At 36.8% G+C, this 12,933-nt stretch overlaps 1 protein-coding gene across 2 annotated transcripts in view; it reads right to left on the bottom strand.

The window, feature by feature from the left end:
• Positions 1–577: 577 nt before the first annotated feature.
• USP42 (ubiquitin specific peptidase 42) overlaps positions 578–12,933 on the bottom strand; it is a 21,859-nt gene continuing 9,503 nt past the window's right edge. For both annotated transcript variants that reach the window (XM_075058931.1, XM_075058932.1), the window contains exons 9-17: positions 12,366–12,477; positions 11,821–11,961; positions 11,512–11,612; positions 10,907–11,045; positions 9,500–10,234; positions 9,022–9,110; positions 6,897–8,381; positions 6,240–6,409; positions 578–3,373 (exon numbers count right to left, since the gene is read on the bottom strand). In XM_075058931.1, the coding sequence (XP_074915032.1) occupies positions 3,333–3,373; positions 6,240–6,409; positions 6,897–8,381; positions 9,022–9,110; positions 9,500–10,234; positions 10,907–11,045; positions 11,512–11,612; positions 11,821–11,961; positions 12,366–12,477 (3,013 nt within the window). In that variant the 3' untranslated portion in view covers positions 578–3,332. The remainder of the gene's footprint in view (positions 3,374–6,239; positions 6,410–6,896; positions 8,382–9,021; positions 9,111–9,499; positions 10,235–10,906; positions 11,046–11,511; positions 11,613–11,820; positions 11,962–12,365; positions 12,478–12,933) is intronic.

Below are 12,933 nucleotides of genomic sequence, written 5' to 3'. Positions count from 1 at the left end.
ATTTTACAGTATGTGTTACAACTGCTCTTGTAAGTAAAAGGCCTCTTTTCCCTACCTTTAGGCATAGTAATTTAAATTATCAGGTGTAAATTTTCAGAGAGAAAAACCTTCACCTGCAAAATAGAGTGTTTCGTAAAGTATGCTACAACTATGCGTATTACTCCATTAAAAAGCGGTTTCCCTTGAGAGCCACCCTAAATTAAGGATGTATTTTGTCAGTTCCCTTCTGTGAGTTTCAGTCAAATGTAAGTAAGTGGGGGAGTGGAAATTGGATCTTGGCTCAGGTAGCTTAATTAGACCTCCCCCAATTAGAAATAGCTAATGCTGCTGCAGTTGTGCAGTCTGCTTCTCCATAGCTCTAACCTGAAGCTGTCACGAACTGCCCTCCCTCTGTTTACTGCAGATTAGCTAGTTCAGGCAGTTGTTGCTTCAGGAGCTCTTAATCAAGGTACGGCAGTCAACATTTAAACTCCTTTTATACGTTTATGCCGGAGTTATTCATCAGACAAAAGACAAGACACCAAATCTTGGAGCCAAAGGACAAAAGAGGAAAAAAAAGCCAGATACAGGAAAGGTATGTGGTTTCTTTGTCATGTTACTTTATGTAACTTCACATAACTGTTGCCATAGGAACATTATGCAGGGTACACTTATGGTTTGGCTTTATGGTGTTCTCCATGTACCAAAATATTAAAACATTAACCTTGCTCCTTTTTTTTTTTTTTGTGTCACACAGAGTAAAAAGCTACTGCTGAGCTTCCACCCTGTTGCCTGGTTTTGGAAGCTTTTAACTTCAAAGGAGAAAACCTTCTGCATTCTTGTCTAGGCAGCTGAAGTTCCAAGTTACTTATCTTCTCTGGGTCACAGCAACAGCATCTTCTCACCTACCACTGAAAGGAAGATCTGATTTCTTGAGTATCAAACACACTCTGAAAGCTGTCAATTCACATGACATATTGCATGTTAAATAACTCAAGTAAAACTCAAGTAAAAATCCATTTTAACTTTGCTGTATTTATATACTATATAAATTTTACATGCTATATATTTACAGTGGGGCAAGTGCTTTTTATCTTTAAAAAAACAAAGATCAAACTTTAGACATCTCTGAACAACACAGCTTGTATAAACCAGACAGATTATTCAGATGAACTGTATTTAATACAGGTTCCCCACTCATCTCCTGATGCAGGACCAGTGAATAATAAGTGCATCACAGTTTGATAGCATTTAATAATAAAAATAAAAATCACAGTATGAATTTGTCTGTAACTAGACACTTTAGAGAGACAAAACAGACAACTGAGACTTAAGACAAGTGACAGTATATTAAGAAAATGTAATAAAAACATATGGAAGAGTATACAAATAGTCTTGAGAGATACATTCAGAACTGCATATTTGTTGTTCCACAATGTTGAAAACCAGAAGATTTTCTTCAGATCTTGGATATAACTCAAATGTGAAGTAAATTAGTTTCTAGTGTCAGACATCACAGAAAAAAAGATGAAGCTCTTGCAAAATTCTAGTTATTTGAGAGCTTGTGAAATTTTAAATAAGTCTTTAAATTAAATATACAGACTGTCAGTTGCAATTTTTATAATTCCTGGTCGCTCTTGCACCAGATGTCTTAACTTGGAGTAACATTACATGAATAACATAAAGTCAACCTGAGTCTGTAATTAAGCAGCATTTGAGATGGTCTATTCCAGGGCATTATCTCACATCAGTGAGATATTTATGTGGTAATTTACAATGTTCAGCAGTTGTAAAAAGTTTCCACCCTTTTGGATTAGAAGTATATTTTAAAAAAGAAAGTCTCAAGTTAAAAACTAAAAAAAAGTCCTTTCATGGTAAAATTCTGTACAGAAATGTTAAGCACCACTTATGACTGGATTTTGTCTTGATGGCAATTGGTTTGATAATAAATTTTAAGTTTTGATGGTCAATATTGGTAATGTCGGATCTCATGGTAAAAAGAAGTTGTCGGATCTCATGGTAAAAAGAAGTTGTCGGATCTCATGGTAAAAAGAAGTTGTCGGATCTCATGGTAAAAAGAAGTTGTCGGATCTCATGGTAAAAAGAAGTTGTCGGATCTCATGGTAAAAAGAAGTTGTTGGATCTCATGGTAAAAAGAAGTTGTCGTTGGCTCTCATGGTAAAAAGAAGTTGTCGTTGGCTCTCATGGTAAAAAGAAGTTGTCGTTGGCTCTCATGGTAAAAAGAAGTTGTCGTTGGCTCGCATGGTACAAATAAGTTGTCGGGTCGCATGGTAAAAAGAAGTTGTCGCATCTCATGGTAAAAAGAAGTTGTCGCGTCTCATGGTAAAAAAGTTGTCGGGTCGCATGGTAAAAAGAAGTTGTCGGATCTCATGGTACAAAGTTGTCGTTGGCTCTCATGGTACAAAGAAATTGTCGGGTCTCATGGTAAAAAGAAGTTGTCGTTGGCTCGCATGGTAAAAAGAAGTTGTCGGATCTCATGGTACAAAGTTGTCGTTGGCTCTCCTGGTACAAAGAAATTGTCGGGTCTCATGGTAAAAAGAAGTTGTCGTTGGCTCGCATGGTAAAAAGAAGTTGTTGGGTCGCATGGTAAAAAGAAGTTGTCGGATCTCATGGTAAAAAGAAGTTGTCGGGTCGCATGGTACAAAGTTGTCGTTGGCTCTCATGGTACAAAGAAATTGTCGGGTCTCATGGTAAAAAGAAGTTGTCGGGTCGCATGGTAAAAAGTTGTCGTTGGCTCTCATGGTACAAAGAAGTTGTCGGCTCTCATGGTAAAAATAAATTGTCGGCTCTCATGGTAAAAATAAGTTGTTGTTGGCTCTCATGGTACAAAGAAGTTGTCGGGTCTCATGGTACAAAGAAGTTGTCGTTGGCTCTCATGGTACAAAGAAATTGTCGGGTCTCATGGTAAAAAGAAGTTGTCGGGTCGCATGGTAAAAAGTTGTCGTTGGCTCTCATGGTACAAAGAAGTTGTCGGCTCTCATGGTAAAAATAAATTGTCGGCTCTCATGGTAAAAATAAGTTGTCATTGGCTCTCATGGTACAAAGAAGTTGTCGGGTCTCATGGTACAAAGAAGTTGTCGTTGGCTCGCATGGTACAAAGAAGTTGTCGGGTCGCATGGTACAAAGAAGTTGTCGGGTCGCATGGTACAAAGAAGTTGTCGGGTCGCATGGTACAAAGAAGTTGTCGGGTCGCATGGTACAAAGAAGTTGTCGGGTCGCATGGTACAAAGAAGTTGTCGGGTCGCATGGTACAAAGAAGTTGTCGGGTCGCATGGTAAAAAATAGTCGTCAGGTCTCAAGGTAAAAAATAGTCGTCGGGTCTGAGGGTAGGTTTAGTTTGGGTATTGAAGGTTTCCGTCAGTAAGTTCCGCATCTGAAAGACAAAAGGAAGCAATGTCACTCCCCATCGTGACATTCAACATAAAACTATGTTGCGGTGGTTTGATTTCTGAGAGAGAAGTCTCAAACCTGCACACAGCTCCATCTGCTCTGCGACTACAGCTGACTTGAGAAGGCGGCTTCCTCACATTTAAACTGACTGCATTTCAGTTCTATGCTAAGATTGGTGAATGGTACAGAGTATTAGGACAAAGCTCTACCTACTTTAATAGCAAATGGTAGACCTTAGGTAAATGAAATTTAGTTGAAGTTTTGCCTAGATAGCATCCTTGCTTTACTAACAATCTTAGGGTCAAGCTGACTAAATCTTAGCCACAAAAACAGAAGCCTTCAGAAACTTGCTTGGAGAGAACTTGTAGGAATGTAGGAAATTAACTGCTTTAAAGCTGCTCCTTCTCCCATACTATCTGGATTTTTCTTAAATCACAAGTTATCACTAGCCCTTTTCATCCATATTAATTTATTCCAAGTAACATGAGTCCTGGTGAAAAGGTACAACCTAACAATTCCATGTCAGTTGTTCCTAGCCTGTCCCTAGCTTGTTTGAGAGGTTCAATACTCTCTAAAAACACACAGCCAAAGTGGCCTTTTTTGAGATTAGATTCCATCATTCAGAAAATCCTGCTTGAGACCCTTTTTTTTTTTTTTTTTTTAAATTGACCTTCCATGGGATAAAGCTAATTAACATCCACGGACTTGATGAAATACTAAAATTCTCAAGACTTAAGCGAATTGCTTTTCACAGCCCTCATGTCCCACTTGTGTTGCAAGCAGCATACCAAAGTGGGGTACTGCCATTGTATTTATCAATGAACATCTCTTTCACCTACATAGCCCAGTAATCTTAATGCCCTTGACTTGTGTAATGAGATGCAAGACATTTACCTTCTTACTATACTTTTGACTGGTTTAGGGAAAAAACCAAGTTTGCCATCTGCTGGCTGGAGAAGTCACTAAAGCCAAAGGAGTATTAGAGATGCATTTTCTTCTGTTCGGTTCCCGATTTATCAGCTAGAACTGAGACACTTTTAGTGCAATAAGAATAATTTTGACATCAATATCATTAAAAAGTCTGTTTTTACAACAGTAGTATTTGAAAGGCCTCAATTCAGTCCTCCTTAAATGTCCCTTGTTAAAGAGATAAATATCAAATTTTCAAGAAGAATGTGTGAACAATCAGTTTTCCCTCCATACTGTATTTTCAGAATAAAACTTTTGGTTGTCTATGTCCTAAAATACAGTTGTTGTTCTACAAGTGCAATTCCTCTTTGCCTTAAGCAAACTTTTCAGTGCAAGAATCTACTGACTATGGCAATTTACCTCAATGTGGAAACCACCTAAAATTTTTGAAAATTGAAAGTATCTTCCAAGATTAAACTTCTCCAAATAGTGAAATGCATTCAGCTGTAATGCAAGAAGATGGATTCTTTTGTTTTCCATGCCAGAATGATGTTTGCAACACTGGGCTATTAATGAACAGGATTGCCACTATTAACCCAATTCTTAAATTGTGGGTAGGTATAAAATGTAGAAAATTTAGAAATAAAACTTGCATTTGGATAGTGAGCTGTCTTCTTCAGGGATTACTTCAGTTATCTATAAGAGTGAAATGGATGGTTGGGGGCAGGTTATTTATTAAAATACTGGAGTAACTGGGACTGGCCATTTGAGAAGGTTTTATTTTTATAATAAACACTTCTGTTCAAAAGAATTTCATGGGAAATGTCAAATTTGATTTTAGATATTGAATTTATTGCAGAGTGCAATCTTCATTGCATAATTCTAGAGCTAATTAATTTAAACCATATTATCTACTGAGAGCCCAAGTAAGGACTATGACAAGCAACAGCAGAGTTCAGCGTAAATTCGGTCAGGCAGTCAAGTTTGTATTTAGTTTTTTTATAACAAGCACCAAACTGACTTTTTTTAATATTAAAAATTGGGAAAGAGCTGTTTCATTAGCCCACTTCTCTGTATTTTTAAGCCTATACTAACAAAAAAAACCCACAAGTAAATAAAAGAGTAGCAGGAGTTTAACATACTCTCCAGGTATTAAATTGCAAAGCATCCTCTGGAGGGTTAACAACTGTACTTAGGAGAAGGCAGATCTACATCTGAAAGAACAATATTTCAGTATTATCACCAACTTATGTTACTCTGAATAAGCAGTCAGCACCGTTCCTATGTTCGAAATAGCTGAACATAGTATTTTATTTAAATCAATTACTCTGGCAGGTTTGTTTTTTTTGTTTGGTTTTTTTTTTTTTGGAAGATGGTGTTTCACTACAATATTACTAGCTATAGTAATATCATATATATAATATCATCATCTTCCATCTTGACTACTGAACCTCCTGTGTACCTGTTAGATTATTTTTCAAGATAAAGCTGCCCAAGGTTTTTTTTCCTAGTTAGTTGGACTGAATTTAATAAGGCATGTTGCGTCTCTCCCACTTGTTCACCACTGAACCATCAGGTCAAATTAAAATTACTTGCCCTTCAACCCCTTTGCAGTTTTATTTCAGACTTTCTTTCCTAGCATTCATTTTAAAATGGAAAAAAAAAAAAAAGCCTATCAACTTTTTTTTATATTAATGCAGACTGTTTGGAAGCCATGATATAAAGCAGATATTTCATCACACAAGCATTTTAAGACTGTTTTAAGTAATAGTGTCTGTGTGACCAAAAAGGAATCCTGCAAACATCCTGTGGCCCTGTACCTTTAACATACTCATTGGATGTGATGGACCTGTATTTCTTGCTTTCACCTGCAGCAGGCTTCCCTTCCTTGTAGGGCTGTTTACTGCCTTGGTTTCTGTACTGCTCACATAAATAGTCACCTGGAGGAGAGGATTCTCCCTTCCTTCCGCGAGTTTTCTTCTGCAAATGAGGCTCTAAAAATTCCAAGAAGCTTTTTAGTTTCTTAATGTGTTTCTTCTTTTTCTTCTTTTTCTTATGTTTGCGATTGTCATTATCAAAGCGGAGTGCAGAGAAATCCAAATCATAAAGTCTGAAGGAAACATGCAAGTTAAAAATAGAAAAACAGATGTGGCACTTGATGCATATATAAAATGTTATTTATTTTACTACAGGTGATGGCTTGCAGTGTGTCAGTTATTTTGTGGTAATTTCTGCACATCTAACTTATTTTAGATGCAGCAAACTTAAGCCCTCAGATTGACGGACAATAGGTCCTGGTTTGTACACAAATCATTAACAGGGGCTAGGTGTGGAATATATGGAATTAAAAAAAAAATTGTTGTAACCTCATCGAGAATGGTGTGCAGATGTGATTCAAACTACGTGGTCCAGATCTAGTGTTCTAACACAATTCAGCAATATCCTTCCTGTCTTCACTTGACCAACCTAATGACATGATCCCCAGCCAGATTACGCTATATAAATAACTTAGAAACAATGAAAAAAAGGCAGACATGACAAACACCCAGAAAAGAATTAGGAAAAAAATTGCTGATTATGCTGGAATCCTTGCTTACTTGTGATCCTTCTCTCGATGTTTATCTTTGGACTTCTTTTTCTTCTTGACCTTCTTATATTTTTTCATTCTTTGGTCATCTGTTTTTCGACATTTCTTTTCTATTTCGCTTCCGCTTCCTTCTGTGTGGCTATGTTTTCTTTTGCCATTTCTTAGTTTTTCTTTTTCATTTTCCCGGGAAGAGTCCTCAGAATTTGCATGAACTGACATACGTGGAAATGAATGCCTTTCCCGAGAATATTTTTCAGATTGCTGCTGAGGTACTGAACAATGATGTAAATTTGCTCTGTGGCTGCTAAAGTGATGTACATCTTCCTCTCTAGAGTGAGGCCATCTGCTTTTGAAATGATAATCCTTATGTGACCTGTTGTAAGTTTGACTTGATTTGTCAAAGTCTTTATCACAATGAGAGGACTTTCTCTCTCTACCATCTCTTGTTCCATGAGAGGAATAATAATCATTGTAGTATCTGCATTTTTCCCATCTCCGTGGTTCATCTTGATAGTATCTTTCTCTGCTCCAAGTTCTCTCTCCTTTGGAATGATAATACCTATTCCTGTCTTGTTCTGTTCTTTCTCTGCTTCGGGATCTATAACGAGAATATTTTCCTGAGCTTTTGCCATTATTTGGACTGTTTCTTTCATTATGGGAAGATCGGTACTTGCTTTCATTGCAATAGTCCTGCTTATGATGATTTTGCTTATTTGTTTCCACACTGCGAGAGCTCCTCCTCTTGTGGGAATGGTCATCTGTTTTGCTTCTGGTTTGCTTCTCCTTCTCTTCAGTGTCTGAGTTTTCTCTTTTCTTTCGGTAGTGCTCTTTGTCAGTTTTTTTAGAGTCATATATTTTTTTCTTATATTTTTTCCTATGTTTATCTTCTTCACATTTTTTGTTATCCAGTCCCTCATTTTCTCTAGAAAATTGGCTTTCCAAAACTTTATCCAGCTTTGTAATAGAAGAGTCATTAACAGGTGGTACCTCTACATAGTTATTAGAAATGTCCTTTGTATCTTGGCATTTATCTGTAATATCTAGAGATGCAAGTTTTTTAGAGCTACATTCAATGTCAGACTTTATAGAGGAAGTTTGCCCTAATTTCTCTTCGCTCTCAGGAGACCCTTTGATGTACAAAGAATTTTCTTTTGAAATCAGTTCAGGTTCTTTTGATCTTCTTAGTTTGTCTTTGTCTCTACTGTCTTCAGACTCACACTGCCCAAGGAATTCATCTTCAGTGTCGAAGGATTTTTTCCTGACCTTGTGCTGACCATTAATATTGGGATGCACATTATCAGCTTTTGCTATAATACTTTCAGCAACTTCTTCTTTGGTAGAAATGGTTTCAGAATCTGACGGAGTAAAAAGATTCTCAACCTCACAGCTAAAGTTGGAAGGAACCTTCCTGGATTCTTCATAGGCAAACAGAGCTTCCATCACTACAGTTTCCATAAAAGCATCATTCTCAGAAGAATTCTGAAGTCCAGGGATACTGCACAAAATAAAAACACATTTTTCACTTGAAAAAGTCCGTATAAAAAATGAATGTTAAGGGGATTTCACTCCTAAGTAAAAAAATTGGTGGCTAGTGGAAAGACGTTCCCTTTAGAAATCTATTCTTACACTTGCCTCAGCTCCCAGAGAAGGTGTTTTTCTTCTCTTGATTCTGCAAGTACTGCATTAAAAAACACAACACCCAACACATCTGTCATCCTCCACTTGCTGCTCTGAATCATATCAATAGCCAAAACCACTACATTTGCTCTCCCCCCACAAGAAAAAAGTAAACACATGGATTTCCCTCTCTCCCCCAAATGGGAGAGCAGATGGTGGCAATTTACATTCACACATCCTAGAATGGAAAAAAGGGGAAAGAGGAACAGAAAAAGTACTCCAAACAATGGAAAAAATGGAAAACTGTTCTGTGAAGAAATAGAAGTTTTCCAAGAGGCATCTAACTGTATTTAATATCAGATTAATATATGCTCAGTGCTGATGTTTGTAACACTAGATGTACAGCATGGAATTCTCTGTACTGATTTAAATCTTTCTATTAAATAGTATTATTAGACAGGTAAAACAATGATACATTCGTATGAATTCTTGTTTTAATCAGAGTGTACTCATTTTACCTTATTTCCTCTGCCAAGCTGTTCAACTGGCTGTATGTGAGAGATTCTAAGATTATGTCTTGAGGAACTGGCGACAAAGCTATAGGCATCTACAATTAAAATGCAGAAGTTAACAGACAGAAAAAATACTATCTTTAGTAGAAAACTACTGTTTGCAAAATTTTACATAGATGTTAAACAAGATCACTTTGAGTTATATGCACTATCCCCATTTTACACACCACCGCACTCACCCCCCCCCCCAATATATTTATGAAATTTATGTAGTATTATCTCAGCTGAACTTTTCTGAAGTTGACATGTTCTCCTATGTCAGCTCAGCTCTGCAAATTCTAACGGGATAATAGCACAAGATGTTATGATGAAATTTGTGCTGTGTGTTCTCTTGGTATTTCACATGAATTAGGAACATTATAATGCTCCTGAGTACTTAATACATCATAGGTGAGAAGTTCTAGATGGAACAAATATAACTCACTGTTTCAAAAAATCCGTTTGTTTTAGAAAAGAAAATCTCAGAAGGTTTAACAGGTTGGACTTGGCAAGTGGAATCATCAAGTTTCAGTCCATTTTCTTTAGATTCATTATCTAAACTAATAGCACCATTTAGTGAATCATTTTTTGGCAGCTCATGCTGGGATCTTTCTTCTTCAGCATTCTGACAGGAAGAATGGGAATTCTGCAATGTACGGACCACCTTTCCAATCAAAATTCCATTAGATGATATTATGTTGCAATTCCTTTTAAACAAGCCCTTCGACTCCTCAGATTTTCCTGAAGATTCTGCACCGTAAGGGACCATGTTATCAGAGCTGAGTTTAGGATTTCCATTCACTGCTGGCTCAACAAAAATTTCATCAGGAACCTCCTGTTTGGAAATGTTAGTAGCAACTGACATTGTAGATGCATTTGAGGTAGACTCTGCTGCAGAAGAATTTGTAATTGTGGATGAAGGAACAGGCTTGCTTAGATCCTCATCCTCCGCAGCACTGCTAAGACAGTCAGTTTGTGACACAGTCTGATGTGCAGGCAATTTGTTATGAATACTGATAGTGATCTTCTGGTTTTTTGATGAATCCGTATTTGAAGGCCTGGTAATTGCCCAGTTTTGAACACAGGCTGTTGGTGGAGCTGAAGATGGCCTTTTTAGGGTGACACCAACAGTATTTGGATCCTCTTTTAGGGGCCCATTTCCATTTAAACGACTTGAATTCTGTATTTAAAAAGAAAAGATTGGAAGATGGATATGTGCAAACACACCAGCATTTAAAGTTTTAAAACATGAAATTCTCCTACTAAACACCTAAGAAGAAGAAACACCCCCCTTCAAATACAAATGTTAAGTCCAACAAGTGCGTTTAATTCCTCCTTTTGGTTTACTGCATATTGGTATCAAATGAGCATCATTTTTGAAACCCACCCAAACAATTTAACACTGACTAAAGCTATTCCCAAATATATTTATTTTCCCCTTTAAACATTCCCTGAAAACACTGGAATAATTGTTCTGGTACTCAGGAACAACACAGTTTGTTTTCACTGTCTCAGCTAAAGTGACACTGATGGGGGGGAAAAAAAAAAAATATTTTTTTTATTTATTTAAGCATTAATACACTACTTAAATCCAGAGCATCGCTCTCAGTGCTTTAGAAAGCTGAGTTGGAAGTATAAAGTAATGAAGTAGCAAGGCTGCACAATTTAGGATTAGCCACTGTTTGAATAATTGTGGCTGTAGCATGAGGGCTGTGAAGAAAGCCACGGTGTCAGAGGGAAAATAAAACTCAGGTGCTAAAACCACCACCACCACCACCACCACCACCACCCCCGCCGCCAAACCCAAAACCCACTATTGATTTGGTGCCATTATCTGTCCCCCTCAAATTACCTTAATCATATGAGGAGGAAGTCGTGGTCCCATAAATCCAGCCTGCTTATTATTAGCCCCCCGCTGACCAAGGAATGAACGGGGATAAGACGGTGCTGGCAAGTAAAAAGCACGTTCTCCAAGCGTCAAATCATAGCGCCTTGGGAAAAAAGCAGTGATCTTAGTTTAGAGTTTTTCTTTCAGCCTATTCTTGGATTAAACCCCATCCTATAATTTTATAGAAGCAGTTTATATGACACAGAAGACATATACAGAAGACTTAACCAAGACTACAAACTGAAAATTAGATAATGGTCTTCCTACAATGACTATCCTTTTCAGAGCAATAACTTATCCTTACACCATCTATGGCCTTAATTTCTCCTCTTTTCTAAATTAGCCAGCTACAGAAAGCAGATGTATAGCAATGTACACAAGTGCAGCAGTTGAAGCTGCTGCAAGCAATGGAAGACAATAAATGACATGGGGAATTTTAGGTCAGACAGAACTGAATTACACAAATGGTAGTCTTTTCCTAGGACAGAAACAAAAACACTTAAAAAGAAGAAAAATATCAATAACAGGAAAGTAAATATATTCTGAACACATTTAGTATTTGTTATTACCTGATATAAAAAAGTACATAAGCCTGCTGATTGAGAACTGTTTTGATATCAGAAAGCTCTACTGAGGCATCATTCATTCGATACCAAAGTCCATTACCGGCCTGTAAATAAAGACAATGGTATCTTTATATGAATTGCATGTTTTCCAAATGACATCACAGATAGAACACTACAGAACAAAACATACCAAAACAAATCAAACAAAACATATAATGCAACCTTTTCCCCTAAAAACAGTGGTTACCAGTAACATATTAATTTCTTTGTCAGCACAGATTTTACCCTGTTAGAAAGCAAGCCGGTATCTACCTTTATGAAGCAGAGATAGTGTCCTGCGTTACAGTTGAAACCACTATGTACAAGAACTGCATATAAAGCATAGATGAGTGGTTCTCCAATTGATTGGGACATATACGCTCGAAGATCCAAATATTCAGGATATTTTACATCCTAAACAGAGACCAAGAAGATTCAAAAATTATCCTGCAATACTTCATGGAATAGCCTGAGAAAAATGCTTCTAAAAACAGAGACTAGGATTATATTAATATATTTTTTGATTCATTTAAAAATACCTATTCTCATAAATGACATTTAATATTTTAAGTTGCAGAGAAATGTTTTGTACTGAATTAGCTCTTTAAGAGTAAGGTATATTCTTACAGTTACACAGGAACTTCATCATTATTAAAAAAAGAAAGAAGAAACCATAGTTGTTACATTGACTTTTCTTGGACTATAGTTATTAGTCTACAGTTATTGCCTGCAAACGTCAACAACTTTTAAATGAGTATTCATCTTTGGGAAATCTCCCATTCTAAGAAGATAAAGTAGCATTACAGCTGTAAATATACCTTGTTGATCTTTCCACCTGTAAAATTTGCAAATCTCTTCAGTGATATTGTGAGAACATTGGAAGAACGATGTATTGTATACCTCTTTGATGCAGGAACCATCTTTTTACACCTTAAAACCAAGCACAGACAAATGCTTAACAGCATATTCTTCCCCCCCCCCAAGTCAAACAAGTTTTCATCTCTCTGACATGCTTATGCTATTTGAATGATATTTACTTGCATAATATGTTTTTTCTTTTCATAAATCCATACACTGCATTTCAGGTTTGTTAATAGAGAGAAGATAGCAGGATATAAGAGGACAGCTCTACAGAACAAAGAATAAAGGATTTAGAACATTATCTTTTGATAGCCAAACAAATGTCTGAACATGTATCTTTGTTATGCCAAAAGGGTAAGGCTTCCCAACAACTCCGCGCAAAACAGGACCAGGAATCTCTCCTAAAGGCAAGGTACGATTTCTTATAACACCAAAGTGGCTAATTTAAATGTGTCCTGGATACATTCTTTCAACTTTCTGCAGGAATGCCAATATTAAGTGGAACAAGAGAATCTCAGTCCTCAG

This window comes from Buteo buteo, chromosome 27 (genome assembly GCF_964188355.1).
Source record: "Buteo buteo chromosome 27, bButBut1.hap1.1, whole genome shotgun sequence".
Taxonomy (NCBI): domain Eukaryota; kingdom Metazoa; phylum Chordata; class Aves; order Accipitriformes; family Accipitridae; genus Buteo; species Buteo buteo.
Note: the sequence above shows the minus strand (reverse complement) of the source record. Positions and strands in the feature narration are given on the sequence as shown.